The sequence below is a fragment of the Pyxicephalus adspersus genome, chromosome 3, assembly GCF_032062135.1.
Source record: "Pyxicephalus adspersus chromosome 3, UCB_Pads_2.0, whole genome shotgun sequence".
NCBI lineage: Eukaryota > Metazoa > Chordata > Amphibia > Anura > Pyxicephalidae > Pyxicephalus > Pyxicephalus adspersus.
Genome location: NC_092860.1, coordinates 50,560,834 through 50,583,304, shown reverse-complemented (window position 1 = coordinate 50,583,304; position 22,471 = coordinate 50,560,834). Strand labels below are relative to the sequence as shown.

The window sequence follows — 22,471 nt, the reverse complement described above, 5'->3', positions numbered from 1 at the left end:
CAGGAGTTTGTTCACGAGTTCAGACAGGTTTTTTTTTGCTGTGAGCAATACCACTCTATATACGGTAAGCTTTAGAATGGGACATTAAATGGTACAGTATATTATTGATTACAGTAGAAGGGGACAATGAATGGATCAGATTAATCAGAAGGGGACAAGAATGGCACAGATTGATCAGAAGGGGACATGAATGGCACATGATTGATCAGAAGGGGACAATGATTTGCACAGATTGATCAGAAGTGGACATGAATGGCACATGAACAATAACTGTGTACTGTAGTCTTCTTCATGGGTAAATAAGGCATCCCCCTGAAAATAAGCCCTAGAGCATATTTTGGCCTTCCAAAAAAAATAAGACAGTGTCTTATCATCGGGGAAACAGGGTAGCTGTGTCTTGGCTAGTAGATATGAAATAAAATTTGCCCAATTGAGCCACATTTGCTTGCAGCGAACATTCCTATGATTATTGGTCCGACAGTCATCCATAGAATGCTCTTGAGAAATAAACCTATTCCACGTTGTACTGATCTTGTCACCTTTTGGACAGAAAAGGCAGTGCCTATCTGTGGTACGATTTTACTCATCTCCGCACAGCAAAAAACACAAAGTGTCAAATAAACATGACAAAAGTCTTCCTATTGTACGGTCTTCTTAAGTATGGATGACCTAACTTTAAAGTATTGAGACCACAAACCTTAAGCTCTTAATCTGCTAATTAAAGATGAACACCATAGTCCATCCCATCATAGGCCACCCAAGAAGCCACATTCTCCCACCACTCCAATGGTACTTAAATGAGGGGAGTAACAGTGTTTGAGCCTGGTGATTTGCTGATTGAGCTTGAGTACAGTTCCATAAAGCTGGTCACATGATTCCCCCACCACACTTAGTAAGGTCATTTGAGTAACAATACACCTCAAGGGGTAGGCTTTTTGCAGACAATTTCAATTTTCCCAAGCTAAGCAGAGCGATAATGTTTCCAAAATGAGTGAGAATATTACAGGCTTTATACATTAAGGCAATAAATTGGTTATATAAGGCAATAAACAAAAAAAAAACGCTCACTAACAGATGCAATCACCCATATAGCCCTAGCCCAATTGTAGAAATGCAAGTCAAACACAACAAGATATAAGTGTACATCATACATTTATTACTGAACAACCCTCTCTCAACTCCAAAATTGGACACAGGGATAAAAAAAATAAAAATAAAAAATAAATCATTGCACTACTTAGTAAAGCATTACTAGTAACTCTCATAAAAAATGTACAAATTTTGTTAAAAATTTTATCAAGCCTTCAAATGATTTGGTTACAGATATTTATAATACATTTAAAACTACATGTCATGTTAAATGATACAATAGAGAATGATTTAAAGAAAAAAAATGAATCCAATAAAATCCATACGCTTTCATTGGCAAATCTGAAAACACATAAATAGCAAAATGAGGTAACTGTAAATGTACCAAGAGGGGAGAACAAGCAAAAGGCTCCTTCCTGTAAGGCCTAAAGATCATTCAGTCAAAGCATTTCATTCTGGGAAAATACTGTAACAGTAGCAAAGCATGTTATACAAACAAAACAAAACAAAAATGAGCATCTATAGGCCTTATCAACCACAAAATATGCAAAAGGCTAAGATGTCATGCAAAAACTGAAAAATTGCAAACAAAATGCTGAAATGCTGAAGCCAAAATTGGATAAAAGAAAGTGGGAGGTGGGAGATGACAACCAACATCTGTATTGATTCTTGTGCAGGTCAGGCACTACTGCAGGCTAGGGCTAGAGGCATCTGAAATAGAACATATGGCAGTAACAGCTGAGACACGTCCTTAGGCTCTTCTTAAAAGTTGGCCTCATAAGTAAGAGGGACAAAAAAAAAAAAAAAGTTTGTAGTTGGTCCGAGCAGGTTCAGAACACATGCATGTGTGCTTTTTTTAGATTTAGAACATTAACCACAGGAAACAAGTCAGCATATGTCTGCAAGAGATCCATGCAAGAAGCAAAAAAAAATAAAAGAAATCAAACAAAAAAATTTCCAGAAGTACCAGCCTCCAGAGTCCAGCTAGAAAACTGAACAAATCTACTTGAAGTCCATAAAACATAAGACAAATTGCATTGTATCTGAAAGTGGGAAGAAAAAAAAAAAAAAAACAAACAAAACACAAGTGTACCCTAGATTTTAATTTTTAGTTTTTTTTTTTTGCATTTCGCTCAGACTAAGCTAGAAAAAGTGCAATGCTTGCATGCTTTAATAAAGTGAATATTGAGTGTAGTAGTGTTATTAGGTCTATACAAGTAAAAACATTTTTTTGCAGTATATAAAAAGTATTTGTAGCACTATAAGAGGAGTCTGATATACAACTTCTGCAATTACATGGTTTCATTTAATAAAAATAAGTGACAACATCCAGTGGCTGGTTAGTATAAGCAAAGTTTGATTTAGAATGATACCAAAAGCAACTTTTGTCCGTTTGGTTAAAAAAAAAAAAAAAAATGTTGGTGTTTGCAGGTTCTGAGTTTACAAAGGAAAAAAAAACAAACAAAAAAAAAACTGTTCTGTATTAACTTTTGGGCGATTGAGGCAACAGTGTGTAAAAAAACCATAGGCAAGTTGTGCTTTTGTTTTAGTCCACTGAACCACAAGCTCGAAGAAAGGGCAAGCAGCATGGAGTAACAGAATAACACTGTCTGAGACACAGAACTGTGACAAGCACAGGGACAGACATGCATCACAAAATGATGACACACACTACTAACTTAAAGCTGGACTTGGCAGCAAAGTATATTATCAATTGTGCCGCTTGTGCTATTGCAACCAAAGTAAGGTGAAAACAAACAAAACAAAAATAAAAAAACAAAAACACTACCTAAACAGGTAGCATTGTGGAGAACAAAGAAAAAAGTGCATTTAAAAATCTAATATTTCTAGTGTACATGCAAAATGAGCACTATAAATTAGTAATCCTGATGCACAGTCAAGACTTGCCAATGAACTTTCAAAGCACTGATCTCTCACACACATGTGGATGTTTGTCATGTTGTGGGCTTATAACTATCATTTCAATACAAACCAGAACTTTGAGTCAGGCCTAAATTATTTCAGCAACTTCTAGACATGCAAAATATTGCTTTTACCTTTAAAACTACAAAGGACCCTGACAAGCTACAATATACAGTAAACTACAGGAGAGAGAAAAAAAAAATATAACAGAACTTGGCAGTTGCTATACAACCTACCTGACTGGTTGTACTGCATTACTCTAGATAAACAAAACAAAAAAAAAATAGGGGAAAAATGAAGCTTAGCAATTACTAGTATTCTAATAAACTGGGCTGTGCCTGACTGATCAAACCATGTTAGTCTCATATCTCCATAGAAGATTTTTTAATACATTTCATAGGGGATAGAAAAACAAGGGTCTTGCAATGACAGGTTGTTGTGTGGAAATTGTACAAAACTGCATCCATGCTTGACTTTCCATTAATAGGGTTTACTAGTTATCCATCTCTCTTAGGGCAGCATCTTTTTTTGTAGTCTACATTCACATTTTAAGTACAGTTTATTCCAGCTTGTTAAAAGTGAACTTTTGGTAAGCAAAGATTTAAACTGGCAACAGAAACAAGACAAATGATGGGACAGATATTTAACACATATAAAGTATTGAATACCTGCAGCAGTCTGGGAGCTGCAAAACAGCAGCATTTGAAAACATGCCTGCTAGAATGGCAAGTGCAGATGCCATTTAAAACTTAGTTTAGTCATAGAGACTGGGTCACTTTAGGGGAAATTTTAGCTTTGAAATTTTATCAGATTGTATTACTGGATGCCAGCTTTAGAGGAACTACAAAACTCCTAGTAACTATTTGAAAAGGCAACTGCACCCAAGACCAACACTGGGTGGGTTAATCATTGTCCAGCTTTTTTCTCATTTCATTAGACTTCATGGATTGGATTTCATCACATATTCCACAAGACCAAAAAGACAGTACCATCATCCTAAAGTTGGACTACCACATGATATACAATAAAGAACTAAAATAAGGTCCATGGTTCTCAGGATTATAGAGACATCTTGCATCTAAAGTCTAACCATTTTAAGAATCCAGTGTGCTTCCCCCTTCCTCTCTCATGCTGCACTTTTCTAAAAAATGAGCAGAGCATCGGCCCTTGGTAAGCTGCATCATCACCTAAAATAAATTATTGGTGATCCATGTCCATGCAATGCTTTAGCAAGCAGATTGTGATCGTCAATGATCATGTGAAGATGGAGGTTAATTCTCATTCATCATCTCATTACCGTGAAGAACTGCCTTCAGCAAGGAAGATGAGCTGCAGCTTTAAATGAGAATAGTGTAGAATGTATCAAGTAATTGTATCCCTTACAAGTCTGAACTGATTTGGACTGGAATAATGTACTGCTTTCCAAACTTTAAGGCAAAATACAACTGTACCAATTAGTGACAGAAAAAGGAAAGAAAAAAAAAAAAAAAGCTACATTGTTATCCTAAAGAGAAAGTGGAAAACAGTCCTGCAAACTTTATGGACCAATTTGGACAAACTCATAGTTACAATCACAATTCCTTCCTCTCTCCAACAGAAGTTGAAATACAACATTTTGCATGCCCAAAAGGAAATATGGAAATTACTAAAAAAAACTATTTGCAAAGCAATGGTGTTGATAATTTTACTTGACTTATTTCAAATGCACTTTTTTCCCCTTCCCCAGCAGTGGCACAGATAAGCACAAAAAAAGAAAGTCAGTGGTAAATCATATATGAATAACAATAAAATATAGGAGGAAGGGTAATGAAATGCCTATAGATTGCTACACCCTTAGCATTCAGTGTGCAACTGCAAACACAAGAAAAGAAACCAGTGTACAGTACTAGTACTGTTTAAATAACACACAAGATTATACATTGCAGCATAGTTAATACTACACACATTCGTTCTTAGTACATGCTGGTATATAGGATCTCAACTGCACATATCCACGCTCTTGTGCTTGACACAAGCAAACACGCAAAGCATCATTGTCACTAACACACACATACATTCCACTCACCTGCTCTCACAGTATCTGAAGGCTCTATTACAAGGTAGATTGCTAAACTGTTTGGAGCTACCACTGTATCTTGTTTTTCTTTTTTTTTCTCTTCTTTTAAATATAAAAGCACATGCTAAAAGATCACATCCACGGTAATCTTGCAGCAAAAAAAACACTCGGAATGATCACACGAAAACCAGGGAATGTTAGTGCACACACAAAATAAGCTACGGAATATAAAAAATAATAATCTTTGGAGTCCCAATCACACAGTTAGTATAACAATCCCATAATTGTGAAGACTAATTAGAAGCTTTATAATTGATTAAATCACACAGTGCAAAAAGAGGTCCATTGACCCTTTTGTGTAAAGAATAGGCTGGAAGCCACACGGCTTAAGTTCAATGGATAGTTTTTTTTTTCTTGTGACTAGGAACACCCGAGCTGGAATTGTGCTCTGATATTGGTCATTCTGAATCACGGTGTACTTCTGAAGCATCAGCTCGACATATTGGACAGGTACGGTTTGCCTAGAGGACAAAAGGTAGAAAAAGCTGTTAGTTAAAAGCAACAGAACACTTCAGAGATACTTGGTATACCATGGCTACATTTTATAGCAGAACATATAAGATGGAATACCTCAGGTGTTTTAAAGCATATTTCTGAATAAAAAGAAGCTCACCTTTAGCCACTTGTCAACACACTTGGCATGAAATTCATGATTACATGGTAGGACTCTTAGAAGCTGTCTTGACTCAAAATCACACATGCACACTACACACCTAAAAGAGAGAAGAGTTCAGTGTTAGGCTTTATCATCCATGGGTTTAGGACACACACACAACAAAGAATTAAATCATACTCAAACCTGTAAAATGGTTCCAGTACATAAAAAAGTGACATAGAATACAGCCAAAATTGTACTAAAAATAAAAACTGTAATTCCAACAGTCCTTGTCTGGGTTATGCCTTTTAGGAGTATCTTGGGTGACCAATATCAAGGTTCCCCCACTTCCCCATATACTCTCGAGCTCCATTTGGCTGGAAGATTTACCTGGTTTTCAGTGACCATCTGGCAACAACTTATCACAGAGGTAGCAAAAACTTTACCTGCAGTCAGGACACCTGGAGTTTTCAAAAAAAGTTGACTGACTGAAGGACAGTTATGGAAGTTCAAATTCAAGGAGGCTGCATGGAGCACAAAGGGGCTGGGTAAAATCAGGTAACATAACATAAAAAGCCATTACCTGCAACTGTCTATCCACACTGACTGACATTTTGTTAACATTTCTATATATCAGTGATTTAACACTGGCCCTTTTTTTGTCTGAAAACTAACAACCTAACAAAAAAAAAAAACTCTGCTCAGCCTAATCTATTTGCAACCTCAACTAGATTTTAATAAGATTTACAAATGAGACTAGTCTGATATGTCAACAGCTACTAAAATTTATTTAGAAAATATTCTAGCACCTTGCCTATTTTCCAATGAATATCAATGATACCCCTTAATGAATTTCACTTATTTACCCTGTTTGCTTAAAACTCTATTAAAAAAAGTATCTGTATAAGTGAAAACACTAACTGTTAAAATCCCGTCAAAAATTTTGCAAGCGGATTAATTTATGTTCTGAACTCTTATTAGTTAGCGTTGTTCCCAGTTCTGAGTCCCTCCCATTTAGAACATCCCCCCTTGATATGAGACGGATGTGGAGAAGGGAAAGAGTACTGTAGTCCTAACACTTCCTATCCTAAAACATCACTGTTCCTCTAGAAATACAGTACAATGACTGAGCACTGTCAACCCAGGACAGGAAGTATGTTACTGGCAAGGATCATTAGGTGGGGGAAAATGTCCATATTCTAAATGTTAACCTGCAATATTACATTTCTGTTCTTCAGTTTGGATATGTATTAATGCAGAAGCAGTCTGCTTTAACATTGTGTCAACAAACTCATTTCTCAATGCAAATGTACATGAAGAAATCTGAAATCAATGTATTTATACAGAAAATGTTGGATGATGCGGTTTCTTTTTAATCTGAAACCTTAAACTTACAAAGTCTGCTCTGACTGGTGATTGTTTGGGTTAAACCTGTATGACGGAAGTTGCTCAATATCTGCTTTTGTTAATCCCCGTGGCTTTGCTTCACCCAGTCTTTCAGCTAGATTTAGCAATGCCTACAAAGAAAAAAACAAAAAGAAGTTAGGACTTATTTTAGGATACATGAAACTTAAAATATGGAAATATGTACAAGTTTTTAATTATAGGGGACCAAAAGACATATACGTTGTTAGGGGTACAAAAATAAACAGATAGGTAACTAATATTTTAGCAAATAAAAACATGTTTGTGAATACATACACCAACCTCATAGTTTTCCACTTCCCCATCTTCTACATCCAACTCGAAGCTAAAGGTTGGTCCTACAGTAGGAGGCACTGGAAGCATGGAACTAAAAAAAAAATAAAATAAAAATACAATTTTGTGACTGTTATGAAATCAAACAGCCAACAAGTTATATAGTAAAGTAAATAATTTAGTCATAAAATAATGATGCACCCAAAGTTTTCAACTGGTGGAAGAAGAGTCCTTTCAGTTGGGTTTGCCAAGGCACAAATATTCTTGCTAAGCAAAATGAAACTTGCCAAAATTGTAATAGCACAATTATCATGAAAGTATTTTAAAATTTAAATTTATCTAGAATTATCATCATATATTTATATAGCTCCGATATATTATGCACTGATTTAGGCCACGGTCATGTCACCAACTGTCCCCTCAGAGAAGCTCACAAACTATAGTCCCTACAATATTCATTATAATGCCCCTAACTCAGGGGTCAGCAACCTTTACTATCAAAAGAGCCATTTTGCCTCCTCTTCCACTAAAGAAAAATAGTCTGGAGCCGCAAAACATAACACAGTTTATAAACTTTTAAAAGTTTTAATATTTTTTTAATTTTACCTGTTACAACAAGTGTGCATGTGTAGGCCTACTTTGAAATAAATTAAACAATGAACTATGCCCCTAGAAGCCTCCAGCTACGTATCATCCTGTTACATTAGCTGGAGGCTTCTAACGTAACAGGGTAGATTCTTTTGATGGGCAGAGTTCTTTATGTTCTGACGATGCCTTAGCGATGAAATTTTAAGGGGTGTTAGCCACAGGTGTCCCTCATTTTCAGCTTTATTTTGTTCACCTGTACCCCCCAATCTTGAGTAATTGGGGTTCAGGTGCTAGAAGCCTCCAGCAATGTGTAACAGGGTAGATTATTTTGATGGGCAGAGTTCTTTATTTTCTGATGATGCCTTAGCGATTCAATTGTAGGTGGTGTTAGCCATAAGTGTCCCCCACTTGCACCTCTATTTTGGTCACCTGTACCACCTCCCCCCCGTTCCAGAGAAATTGGGGTTCAGATGCTTCCAGCAATGTGTAACAGGGTAGATTTTTTTGATAGGCAGAGTTTTTATGAATTTTTAGGAGGTGTTAGCCACAGGTGTCCCGTACTTGCACCTCAAATTTTTTTCACCTGTACCTCCGTTTCCAGATAAATTGGGGTTTAGGTGCTAGAAGCCTCCAACTATGTGTAACAGGGTAGGGGTTTTTTGATGGGTGGAGTTTTTAGGAGGTGTTAGCCACAGGTGTCCCCCACTTGCACCTCTAATTTTGTTCACCTGTACCCCCTTCCTGTTCCAGAGAAATTGGGGTTCAGGTGCCTCCAGCAATGTGTAACGGTAGATTTTTTGATGGGCAGAGTTCTTTATGTTCTGATGATAGCCTAACAAGTAAATTTTAGGGGGTGTTAGTCACAGGTGTCCCCCACTTGCACCTACATTTTTGGTTTTGTACATCTCCCCATTCCAGAGGAATTGGGGTTCAAAGGAGGGGGATGTCATTGTACACACCCATTTTGTACACGCCCCGTGGTAGATTTTTTTCACTGGTGGATTTTTTTCATTAGAACACCGGATAAGGAATCCCCCTTCTCCGCAGTGTCTTGGGAGGAAGGGGATCCCCCCATCAGAGATCTCCCCACGGCAGCCGAAGGGAGCCACAACAAGGAGCCGCAGGTTGCAGACCCCTGCCCTAACATAATATAAGACCAATTTTCAAGGGGAAGCCAATTACCTACCAGTTTGTTTTTGGGATGCGAAAGGAGGAGGAGGAGAAAAGAATATGGAGGAAACAAGCACACTCCATGCAGATAGTGATCTGGCTAAGATTCAAACCTAGTAGTAGTAGCCACTATAAATATTTATTTTTTTGCAGGTAAAATATGAAATATTGAAAAAAAAAAAATGTATTTCCTAAAAGTATTCAAAAATTGGAGCCCTATGGACCAAGTTCAAATTTCTAAAAAACAAAGTAAAACCATATATTAGGTTATGAATCCAAAGGAAAAGTACCTCAGGAAAAAAAAAAAAAAAAAAAAAAAAGTCTCTGCTCCTTTCCAGCACTGCCTTTCTTAAAGAATTAAATGATCTGTGTAAATAACAAGCCTGGCTAAACAGATTCTTCCAGCAAGTAGTATAGTTGACATAGGCATTTCCACGTGCTGTCTGCCTGAAGTTACTTTATAAAACAGTAATAGGTTCCCCTTTAAACAGAACAGTTTAAGGGCATTTATTAAAACTAGATCTTGACATAACTGCATGTAACATTTCTGTCAAAACAGTTATTTACCTTTATTGATCTACTTTTTATTGGGAAGCCTACCAAAACAATTAAACTCTAAAGAGTAGTACTTATATAATAGAGTAGTCTATAATAAAAGCAAAGAAAAGTATGCATAAAAAGTTGGAATTGTGAATATATTAGAGATGCGCTAACATATCTGAAGTGCATCTGATGATACAAACGTTGCTGCACAATATGGGTAGCTGGAGGATTTTATAGTTCACACTATACCAGCATTTTTTCCAACCTCATTTTCACAGGGGGAACTACTGAAAAAAAAAACTTCAGTTCTTTACATAACTCTATGTAATAGAGTCATAGCTATAACTCATAGCTATAATTACTATATCTACAGTGGTGGTTAAATCGGAAGAATGTCTGGTATACCTCTTATATTGCTTGCCAGTGGGAAGAAGGTCACCCTTACAGATAGCCAAAAAGATCATTGGTGTCACCTAAATTGAGAGCCACAAATTGTTCATTTCTCAAGTAACCTCTAGCTACCTCTGGAGGAACACTGGTTGATAGTGCTTAGAGGGATACCTAGTGCTCACTCAGTCCTAAAGTTGTAACAGGATTAGTATTACAAAGTACGAAATAAAATAATGTTCTAAGCACGGATAATGGATGAAAGAGGTTACAGAAGGTGTATGGACAAAAAGATTACTTTTACCCATATTCAGCTTCTGGGTGCACATTAAAAGTGAATTCCAGATGTAGAGGGCAGACAAGCAACGGGGAGCTCTAGGAAGAATATTTTGAGGTACTTTTGTGCAAGCTCCATCTTCCGTAAATGGGGTCACTGACCTAATACAATACAACGCCAAGCCCTTGCACAGCCCATTATACTTCTAGTTATTACTCTGCAATAGGCTAGAAAGCTGGGTAAAAACTTCCAACCCAAGAGTGCAGGACTGGACACATTCTGGGTAGCAGAAACATACTAAACAGGAGAGAAATTATTTTTATATGCACTAGAACATGAGGATCACTGCTCGAGGTAGGCAACCCCCAAATTACACAAATGTGTGTTAGTAAAAAAAAAACACTAGTTACTGAAACCCAAATCAGAGATGGGACCCAAGTGCAGCAAAACATACAAAATTTCAAGTTTGAACTTTCATGCTAAGCTTTTTTTGAGTAGGGAAGCTTAGCTGGGTGCCACAACTAGAGTAGAGAAGAGTTTTAATTGCCACTTGAGCCTTAAGAAAAATAAAAATGTCATGCACCACAGTTTTCAGTGGAGTGCCAAACTGAAGAATATTTAATGTACACTTACAGAACATAAGGTAAAAGGCTTGGATGGTAAGGTGGCGGTGGTATTGGCTGTTGTGATCGGTATCTGCTACGTCCCGTAATTCTTCTTGGCATAAATGGAGGATAAGGCTGTAAGAACAAAAACAAAGCAAAAAGTATGTATCAAAACTTGAGTTAATAAGTATGCATGTTCCCCTTAGGAAAGATTTCCTATAGGGATATTTTTGGAAGAAGCTGTGAGCTTGTTACAGGTGTGGGATAATTGTTTTAGAAAATTTCATGGGGAATTTAAATGCTGTTGGTGCAGTACAACTTTTTAAAAAATGTACAATCACATTAATAAATATTTTTCACCCCACACATCTATTTATATTTGCTCCACAATTACATGCACACCAAGCTGTCTGGAAAAATTCAATGACAGGAATTAGAACCAGTTACATCACCACCAGGGGACTTTCAGCAGTGGCAGGAACAGTATAACATGATAAATATATTGAACAATCCCTGACAGACGGAATTTAAAAACTAAAGACACATACATAAATTGTGTAAACATTACCACACGTGTGGTTTGGAAAACACATCTAGTAGCTGTAGTGGGAACATGCCCCTAGTAATATTATGTAATAATGTATTATAGGTTTGCTTACACAGAAACCCAAAACACTTTTATTAGTTTATAAGCGTGTTAAAAGAAAAAAATGTAACCCAGCTCCCATTAAAGTCATAGCTTGGTTTTAATGCCATATAAATAAAATAATAAAGGCATGTGAAATGGAATTCATATACTGAATCATCATGTAACACCTTAAGCTATCAGACCAGAAAAAACTAACAGATAACCTCTCAAATGTTTTGCTTGATTTTTCTGCAGATTGAATCTATTTTTATCTTTACTGTGCAGGTATTACACATACAAGAAGGATTCTCTCATTTCAGAATGGCTGGCAGCCAGGCATTACTCAAAGGTTGCTCTGACATCATGCTGATGTCAGATAGGGTAAAGTTGGGAAGTAACAAGTATGACTGATGATAAGGAGTCTCAGCTGAAGGAAAAAATATGTTTCAGAAGGTCATATGTTTCAGAGGGTCATTCAGCGCTGCACAATATAAATCCTGTTTAATAATAATAATACAGTGTAGGGAATACATACAAACTTGGGGTGACCTAGAAAGATTTAGTTAAAGGGTACATTCTTCAAATTATTTTTCCACAAAAATGTTAACATCCAAAACAATTGGTACAAAATGAACGGGGCCGTTATATTACCAATCTGAGAATTTACCTACCACGGTCACAAAAAACCTGCAGAAAGCTGTATATTCATAAGTAAATAGGAGTCTTCAAACATTTGACAGCCACGTGACTGATAATCATTTGTTAAAATGTTACTTACAACTCCAAAGGAAACCTCCTGGTGCAAAGGATCATGAGTTATGAACTGTAATGGGGCAGAGGGCTGCAATGTAGGCGCATGTGCAGGTGGAGGATATGTGAAACCGCCCACAGGTAGATGCTCACTCAACAGCTCAACTTCATTTTCTATCCTTTGTAGGGGCTGCAGAGAAGGAAATTTTTATATTATTTAAATAACCTAGGTTCTATAGGTGCAAGCAAGTACAAACAAATCTGCTCAAACACAAAAGCAAACCAACTTTTTAGAAGTTTGTCGTCAAGTTGTATCTTCTTAAAACGTCATAATGGCTATATATATTGGTAGCTACATAGGTTGTTTATACCTTTATGTAAAGGCATTTTTTTTTGTTTTGGAAACTTTTAGCAACTCTGATAAAATTCTATTTACTTTGAGTAGATTTAATTACATTTCCTGTTGTTCCGTGAAAAAAAATAAATAAAAAAAAACACAAACTTATAGGGGGGTTTAACCCTTTCCTATGAAAAAAAAAAAATAGGGTTTACATATATAAGTAAAGTGAATAAATTAAAAAGCTTACCGATCGAGACTGTTGTGCCTGGAACGGTACAAACTGTCCAGGAGGGGGTAGATGAGCATGGTGATGTGGGGAAAGGTGCGGTGGATGTAATAGGAAGGGATCACTGGAAAGAAGGGGTGGAAAAGCAGCATAGGGAACTGGTAAATGTTGAACTGAACATGCCTGAAGCATCTGTAAGAGACACAATAAAATCAAAATATTACAATATGGAGGGAACAATATAGATAATTTCAGATTCATAGAGCATCCCCCTAAACCTGTCATACGGAAAATGTATTGTCCCAAACAGAGTAAAATGTCTGCATTTTAGTACAATTTGCATGCAGAGATTTCATGTGTGTCACAAAAACAAAACCAGGTCATCAGGTAATGTGATCATCCTGTGGAACAGTAGGATTAAACGTCTTCCAGTTTCCTGCATAAAAAGTCACACAATGTTCAGTGATCCCCAAACCTGTGCAATATGTTTGCAACTGTAGTACCTTTTTAGTCTAACAGTAAATTGAACAAACCAACTGAGGGTCACCACAACTAAACGTTTTGTACTGTCAAGGTCGATACTAGAGTAACTTTCTTAGCCTACTCTCTGAACTACTTACCAACTTAAAAACAGTAGTAGTAATAGTAAATGTGAGAGCTACTTGTGACTTACTGGAGGAGGCACACTGCAGACGGGTAAGTGCTGTCCACTAAACACCACAGAACAACCTGGAACCTGCTGTGCACTACAAGCAGGGATGTGTTGCCCCGTACACAGAGGGATACCATGTGGTGCTACAGTTGAAACAGTGTAAGAAACCGGTACTGTACCCTGGTGAATCTAGAAGATAGAATGAATAAACCAATTACCATTTTTTTTACACATCAACAGACAAAACAATAGGTGAGTAGTGGAAATGAAAAACTCTACTATACCTGCTCATGAATGTCAACCATTACAGTATTTTGCTGTTGTGGATGTGCAGCTGGGTGTAGCATGCGGGGAGATACATTCGGAGGGTGAAAGGCCCTGGGCTCCTCTACTGTCTGCGGCTGACCATAGGAAATGTGATGATAATTTTCATCTTGGCTAACAGAATTATGGCGTGAGAGTCGGTCCCTTCTGCCTCTTTGTCGCCTAACCGGGGGGCTAAATAAAAACACAACGATTAAAAGAGATCCATTTTTTTTTTTGCAGTGTTTGTGTAAAGTAGTTTAGATGCCAATTCCCACTTTTACACTATCAATATATTTGACTATAGTCCACCAACCTAAAGTTTATCTCAACCAAAAAACAATTGTATGTACTGCAGTTAATCAGTTCTTAGATATGGTGGCTGATTTAGATTAGACCAAATACACACTTTCTGCTATAAAGATACCATAATATTCTGATAGAAATGACTGTAAACTGTTTCTTTAGCCAAAGCAATTATTTTTGGGTCGAGCAAGGAATGTGTTAAACACATGTCAGGGTTTTATTGCCATCTTGTGTTCCTGCTTGGCAACCTTGGTACCCAGTGTCACAAGAACAAATATATAGGAGATTCAACATTTTATCTTTGCCCCAAGAAAAAAAAGATGAGAAGTAATCTTCCATCAGGCACATGTTTTCTGAGTAACACTGTTCAAGAGAGGAAGTTACCGCACGCACCCTTTTAGAATTGGTGTGTGGAATGTATATGTATTTTTTAAACAAAACGAAAATTCTTCTAGTGGTATATATGTAATAGAAAATAAAGGAACAGTATTTAGGATTTATAAAAGTATAAATACATTAGCATAAACATAGGGTTTGCAGATGTGGGTGTAATTCACATGTGGATGTAAATGAAGTTACATGACACGCACAGAATTTACACTGCCTGCCTATTTAGGACAATTGCTCTGTGATGTCGTTCCTAGGGGTCTTCAACATTATACCCCTATTTAAGGAATAGCAACTACAAAAAAATCCAGCCCCTAAACTGGCAGCTACTATAGAATGAAGCCCACACATTAAAAGCTGCACCATAAAAATGTGTTGATTTAGTAAGGGTGATGGTGAATGAATAAATAAAGCTCTATATGAAGTGGGCATTTTGATGTGCCTCCATTTCTGCGATGTTGGATTATGTAGCAGTAATAGATGGTCTGAGATGAGGGCCTGAATGAAGAGTTAGATAAAAGAAGTAATGTGAGATTATCGTTAGCCATTGATTGTGGGGGTTGATATATCAGGGACTTTATTCTGTATGGCCAGACCTGGTACAGGTATTAGGTATCTGCACAAAATGATTTATTTTAGCAATTCTTACAGTGTAAATCAAAGTAAAAATACATACATTTTGTAAATATCAGCAATTTTGTTTTCCTTTAATTAAAACAATATTAGGGCAAAATGTTTATCCAACATATTTTTAGTAAATATTTTAATCCAGTTAAGATTCATGCACACAAAGTATTTAGCTTTGTTCTTATGCACTTATGGAATATCAGGCACATGGGGGCAGCCTGGTGACGTGCTGGCTCAGAAAATTTCCACTATGCCACCGGCATTCCCAGCATTTGCCTAGTGCATGCTGAAGGCAGTTGGAATGTGGGAAGGACTGAGCTATAGTGTGGTTCCTGAGGGCACTTGGTACCAGAAGCTTAAGTGTATATATAATATTTTATATACAAACTCATGTATATAGTAAGGATAAGAGGATTTTTTACCCTCAAAATGCCAGTAGAAAAAGAATCTTGGCTTATTCTTGGTTGAACTAACTAACATGTCATTGAACTGTATTTGTCTTCGATTTGACAGATGTCAAAGACAAAATTGTGTGTTAGTAACAAAAGTGACAAGAGAATACAGCACTGGTGGCCAACAATTATGCACAAAAGATAATTTAAATGCAAATGACTCATCATAACCAACTCAAAAGTGGGAAAAAAAAAAAAAAAAAAAAAAAAAAACTTCACCAAGAAAAAAGGTATTGATTTTAATTTTAAAAGTTGTTTAAACAGGAAAAAATTGTTATATATGTTTTAAAAGGAACATTACATTGATGTTTACAATAATTGATTCTTTACAATAAAATTCATACATATAATTTAAATATACATTTTCATTTTCCAGGGGATCCTTCTACAACTAAAGAAACATTTGTTTACCTCCTTCTGTTGCGAGCAGGAGTGTTGCATCTTTCCCCTGAGAAGTGGTGCTGATTTGGTCGAGCCGAAGGAGGCCGCCTATTTGACGTCATCTCCCATGGTCGCATTGGCGGTGATGGTGCAGGAGATGGTGCAGTGTAATCAAAAACTGAATTAGATAATCGCTGTCTTTTTGGGCTGGGACTGTCTTCGTTCTGAAAGACAAGGAATGCAAATAATTAAAACAAGAAACCTACAAAAGATCTCAGGTTTACAAATTGGGCGTTTCTAGCTGACCTGTACTGGTTATTAAACCTGTATGCCTTTAAATTATTCTTGTTTAATTTTGACAAATAAATATAACTTTGTTTTTCCTATTTATCCCTGTAACAAGTTGGTATTTACTCATTTTCCATCTTGCCAGCAAGTCTTATCCCCCCCCCCCCACCAATATCCAGACCAGCACAACTGACAGGTAGAGTTGAGACAAACCATTTACATAGACAGCGGTGCCTAGAATGGTCAACATTTATTCATAAAGCTAAATATTTATCCAAAAGAAAAAAAAACCCTGTTGCTGTACGCAGGCTGAATCTAGGCTTTAATTTTGTAGTCACCTATATAAAGGTCATCTAACGACAGCCCCTCTATGGGTTGATAATGCTGCTGTTGGTAGAAGGATACAATACACCACCAAAGATACAAAGCAGGAATGAGAGCAGCCAATCCCAGACAGAAAGTATAATACTGAACAGTGATAAAGAAAACGAATTCCACCTAATCTAAGGACTGATATCTTTCAATATATAACATTTTTGTTCTTGGTATTAGATACCCTGCAATGTTCAAATACTTAAAGGAATAACAAAATACTTCATGTTCAATAACTCAGTGATTTAAAACATACCCGAACACATAGTACATGGAGATACAAAATATTTACAGCACATTTTGTCTATGTCAACTACTTCTTAAAACACAAAATTTGTATGCCTTTCATTCTGTGGATTTAAAGTAATGCGGGTCACAAAGCCCATTTTCAATTGGAACAAAATAAAAACAGAAATGCATGAGGAGTGAAAACAGTATGTTAAAGCATACAAATATTATATATATATATATATATATATATATATATATATATATATATATATATATATATATATATTATCCTCTGCTCAGGTCTATGATTTTTTTTTGCAAGTTGTCCCTTTTCTTGGAGTTAACTTTCAAAATGGAATTTACTGCACTCGCAATGACTGCAAGAAAAGAGTGGTAAAGTGGCTCTACCTTTTTCCCCATACATTGTCTATGTACTTTTCTGTGGGGATTTCATCCATCATCAGTCTGCCCTTATTGGCCATGATCAAACAGGTCTGCCAACCGATTTCTGATTGAAACTTTGTGACCTTGATCCAATCATTTAATCATTTATTTCAAATAAAAGCTGGTTGAACGCAGGTAATAAAGTTGTCTAGTGTTGACCAGCACAAGTTGATAAATCAAGGGAACTAATTTTAAGCATTACTTGTCAGTTGATACCTATAGCCATCAACTAAATTATTAGGCTATGCATGTGCTAAACACCAGTGATTGTGGCCCTGATGAATCCAGGAATTTTCTTATGATATAAAAAGAATCCCTTCTTTTTGGGGTTTTCTGATGGGGAAAAAAAAACATGCAGATATGCTCGGTTTTAGGAAGGCTCCATTGTGTTTTAAAGAGTAAAAAAAAAATTGCCCAGGGCACCAATTTGTACATTTAAAGATGCTGCCAACAGAATACACAAGGCATTCATGGGATATGAATTTCCTGTATAACCTGATCAGTGTTCAAACAGAATGAAATCAGACTTTGTTTTTCCTTAACATAAACAACTTCTACATGTATGAAGATATCTTAAAAGCTTTGCATCTGACATTACTGCTCTGAAAATGTACAGGCAACATGAAGAAATTACGCCAAGCACAGCAATCTCATCAAAGTTACTCAAATTGAATTTTCAACACCATTTGCATGTCAAAGCCAGAACACTACATGAACTCCTTTTAAATACAAATTGTGTTATGCAAACACCAATTCAGGCCCTTTGAATTCCAAAAAACCTGTTTGCATTTTCCTTTTCTGTTCCCCTGAAAGAAAATGCATCAATGCAATTTAAATTCAGCTACAGTTGAAACAAAGAAGGGTAAGTGTGTGTTTAGATGCTCCATCATGATGGGAAATTTTCAATTAAAAGGTAACCTCCCAAAACTGGGCCAAATGGCAGAAGGTTCAAGAGCGTGCAAATAGATGATGCCAGAAAAAAACTGGATTGGGACACCATCTGCAGTCTGTGGCAAAACACTGATATATTGTTTTGAAGCAGAGAATGGTTGACGGTAAATAAAAGAAGGGCATGCATGCATGTTAAAACAATGATGGTAAGAGCAGACGCTGCATCCAGTACAGGACAAGTGGAAATGCTGTGTATCTAACCAAGCAAATCCAGCCAGTATGTTGAGGCTTTTGTATTGCCCCAACCCCCATCACAGCACTGCTTTTAAGAGTTGTAAGAACTTTTGAAGAAGAAAACACAGCGAGACTCTTATCTTCATGGCACAGCCAAGAGAAAAAGAGTTGGCTGGAAAAGGGGACAAACATTCGGGCAGTGCCTGGTAACCCCAATATTACTAGATAGATAAATTGGAGGGTTACTGAATCCATACATACAAAAATGTTTAAATAAACAAGAGGGCATTTAAATATACAATTTCAACACAATAATTGTGCCTTACAGTTTCTCCATCAATATATTGTTAGCAGTTGTTCATAAGAGTATCTTACACTATAAAAATGGAGGAGATGCAGATTGAAATGTTAATCTGTATTAACCGATGTATATTAAAGAAAGAAGAAAACCCATTTGAAAGGATTCTCAAAGTATTATGGGTTGGCCAAAGAGCACCGCAAAAGCTCCTAACAACAAAGAAGCTAAGCACACCAAAAAAATCTATGTTATGAAAAATGCCACCTACTGCAGTCAGAACCTTACAATGGGAAAGCCAGCAAAACCAGACAATCCTTGTGTGGACTGTGCATGTTCAGATATACAGCATGGAACAAACATGTTCCAAGACGCCAGGTATAATAAACACGCTCAGCTTTCAATGTGTAATACACAAAATACATTAAAAGTTAAATGTTATGATAATGTGCACTTCATAAAAGAAAACACTGGAGGGAATATAACTTTACTGCCACAGAATAATCTAGAGACTATCACAAAATGTTCCGGTTTGTTCTACATTCCAGTATTTAAAGAAGTGTTTCTCAACAAGGGTTCCTCCAAAGGTTGCCAGGGGGTCCTTGAGCAATCTCAATTTAGGTGACAATAATGATTTTTTGGCTATCTATAAGGGTGACATTGTTTCCGTCATTGCTGATCAGTGGGAAGATTCCGCCTACTGACCACCACACTAATGTACTGTGAGCTGTGGAAATAGTCATTATAGCAGGGGTACCATGAAAACCTGAAAGTCATGACAAGGGTTTCTTCATATTAAAAAGGTCAAGAAACACTTCTCTTAACTGTACCCGTACGAGAAAAACCAAACACTAAAAATAAAGATTCTGCAAAAATTCTATTGACAGTGACAATGGTAACAATAATGATGTTAGGATTTGGATGGTCATTGTCTAACAGGCTGAAAAACTTTTCCCTAGAATCCCTAGTGGATTCCTATAAACAAGCTTGTGTTTTTGTAGTACTTGGTGCATATAAGCATTTTGTCTTATATGGGGATTTAGAGATCAGTGCTAGAAGAAACACCACCCAACACAAAAATTTTAGTGTTTTAGTAAATCTTTGTACTTCTCAAAACACAGATCAAATGCCGACTCCAGCTGAACTGCACAGAAATAGTAGGAGGATACATTAGTGAAACCACTGGGGTGGTCGTGGAAAGTAAAAAAGAAAAAAAAAAACTAATATAAAAATTTAATTCCTGGTGTTATCCTACTAGAAGAAAAAAAAAATCTGCCATAACATTTCAGAAAATATGATTTCCAACTAAAGTGCATAAGGGAAAGGGTAATATGAGCCAGCTTCACACTGGTATGCTTGTAATGTATCCAAGACTTTCAAGCAACATGCATAAATAATGAGCTACAGTAATTCATACTTCTCAAAAGGTACAGGAGAGAAAAACACAAGTCTGGATGAGGGTAAATAGAAAAAGGGTAGTCAATGTCTTCAAAATGATTCTAGGGCAAATCACTAGTACTTTAGGCTTGACGTCAAGACGATGGTTAACTGGAAAAGAAATACACACAAGGCCACAGACTGCGCACATTTCAGGAAATTGTCAAACTTACCAACAGGAAACAAAATGTGAGAAAATTAAAAACTGCAATATAAATTGTGTTTTTTATATACACACTTCTAACAATTATTTACCAATAAGTGGAAAACAAAGCTCCAGTAATCAGTGCAAATATCCTTAAGCTATTTCAAACTGAGAACTATTTTATGAATCAAAATAGAGCCACACATTTGGAGATCTAAACATATATCTGGAATAAAAGTATATTTTTATACCTGCAAATGATCAACACATGAAGAAATGATCAACACATCCCAACAGCTACAGAAATATTAGAGTCCAATACCAATTAGGATACTGGAATTATTAAAACACACTGAGCCTCATTTAGTAAAGCTCTAAAGCGTGACTGGAGACGATAGACTCGTATGGGAGAACCTAGGTAATTCAGCATACCTGGAATGGATTTGGTCCAGGAGTGAAAAAATTGCCACCAGCAAATTATTTTTTCAAGAAATCATTTCCAGGCCAACTACAGTCTTATATTCTGCAGAGCTTTATTAAATCGGGCCCACAGCATTACCTATGGCATTAGGTAATTGCCTATGGCATTAGGTCACACAACAAAATGTCACACAAAAGTTAAGTTTTCTGGGTTTCTTTATGCATGTGTAATTTGTAATAAAATATTAGGGAGGGGGATGGTTTTATTAGATAAGACTACTGAGATTTTTGTTCTTTTAAACTAAGACAAGGTTGTCTTTTTTTTTTTGGTCTGATTTCTTGCGGTTTGGGGTTTATATTATTCAAATTCTGGTATTTTACTTATGTGCTAGGTGCCTTTGTCTTCATTTTTTAATAGATGTACTTTAAAGCTGAACTACCAAAAAAAAAAAAAAAAATGCAATATCGTTATTGGTTACTCTCAAACATAGCTGGCAAAAGGCACCGGAATCTGTTCCCATCCCAATTCCTATGAATATTAGCATTCTGGAAGAGACAGTCCTGTCACTGAAAAAATTTTGCTGCACTGCACAATGCTGTCCATATAACACAGAGAGTAAGGATAAACTTATCAACGTGCTGATTAACCAATCATAAAAAACCATCAGAAACATCGATGTTCAGCTCTGCTCAGTGGTTTGCCTGGAAGACAGCTTTAAAGTAAATTTGTGGCCAAAGCAAAAGTGAAAGCAGACAGCATTATCAGCTTGGATACATTATGAGAAGTTGCTGCAGGAAGTCTCACCTTAGCTGCCCCTAAGTCTCCTTCACTTCCTGCTAATACAGATAACACCTCCTTGCTTCCACAATACCTGGTGCCTGAGCTGCTATAAAGGTGCGTACACACTTCCAATTTTTATCGTTCCAATCGAACAACGAACGATCGATTGGGCAAAAAATCGTTCGTAAAAAAGTAACCAACGACGCCGACGAACGAGGAAAATTGTTGGAAACGAACGACCGGACCGGCGGATCGGATTGGGCGACGATCGTTGAACATCGTTCGTGTGTACGGTCGTTCGTTGATCATCCATGGGCTGAGCATGCGTAATGAACGAACGTTCGTTCACTTTCCTGTCGTGCACATAGTTCCTCTATCGCTTAAACGATCGTATCTATTGTGTATACAATATCTACGAACGATCGTGTCGTTACCTCTATGTGCAGGATCGGTGCTATACGATCGTTCATATATATCGTGCAGGAACGTTCGTCGTTCGTTTTCCGACGATAATAATTGGAAGTGTGTACGTAGCTTTAGGCATGTGTAGTCTATCACTTGTGTTCTAATGGTGGGGTATGCAAATAACATCTAAGATAAAGTTTCTATCTGCATGACAAAAGTCGGGAGAGAGACTTTGTGCAGCAACAAGTATGTGTTGATACTTTTTGTCTTTGCTGTCCTGAATTACAGTTATTTTAATGTTAAAGGCATGGTAATAGTTTATAGAATAACCTCCCACAGAGAAAACTGGGTTTATGGCTGCATTGAAAGCTGTAGCCTTGTTCCTCCAGCAGAGGCTTTATAAAGTCAATACAGAAGAGGAATGTTATAAAGCTGGACCATGAAGTTGGAAAGCTTTTCAAAACGTTTCTCAGGAATACTTGTTA

At 36.7% G+C, this 22,471-nt stretch overlaps 1 protein-coding gene across 2 annotated transcripts in view; it reads right to left on the bottom strand.

The window, feature by feature from the left end:
• Window positions 1-1,135: 1,135 nt before the first annotated feature.
• The window catches only part of RNF38 (ring finger protein 38), a 164,702-nt gene continuing 143,366 nt past the window's right edge, over window positions 1,136-22,471 (bottom strand). Inside the window, exons 3-12 of one of the 2 annotated variants that reach the window (XM_072404543.1) lie at window positions 16,074-16,267; window positions 13,872-14,085; window positions 13,609-13,776; window positions 12,957-13,127; window positions 12,398-12,559; window positions 11,020-11,126; window positions 7,425-7,515; window positions 7,119-7,240; window positions 5,742-5,841; window positions 1,136-5,589 (exon numbers count right to left, since the gene is read on the bottom strand). In XM_072404543.1, the coding sequence (XP_072260644.1) occupies window positions 5,527-5,589; window positions 5,742-5,841; window positions 7,119-7,240; window positions 7,425-7,515; window positions 11,020-11,126; window positions 12,398-12,559; window positions 12,957-13,127; window positions 13,609-13,776; window positions 13,872-14,085; window positions 16,074-16,267 (1,392 nt within the window). In that variant the 3' untranslated portion in view covers window positions 1,136-5,526. The remainder of the gene's footprint in view (window positions 5,590-5,741; window positions 5,842-7,118; window positions 7,241-7,424; window positions 7,516-11,019; window positions 11,127-12,397; window positions 12,560-12,956; window positions 13,128-13,608; window positions 13,777-13,871; window positions 14,086-16,073; window positions 16,268-22,471) is intronic. The other variant, XM_072404544.1, reaches the window with a different exon arrangement.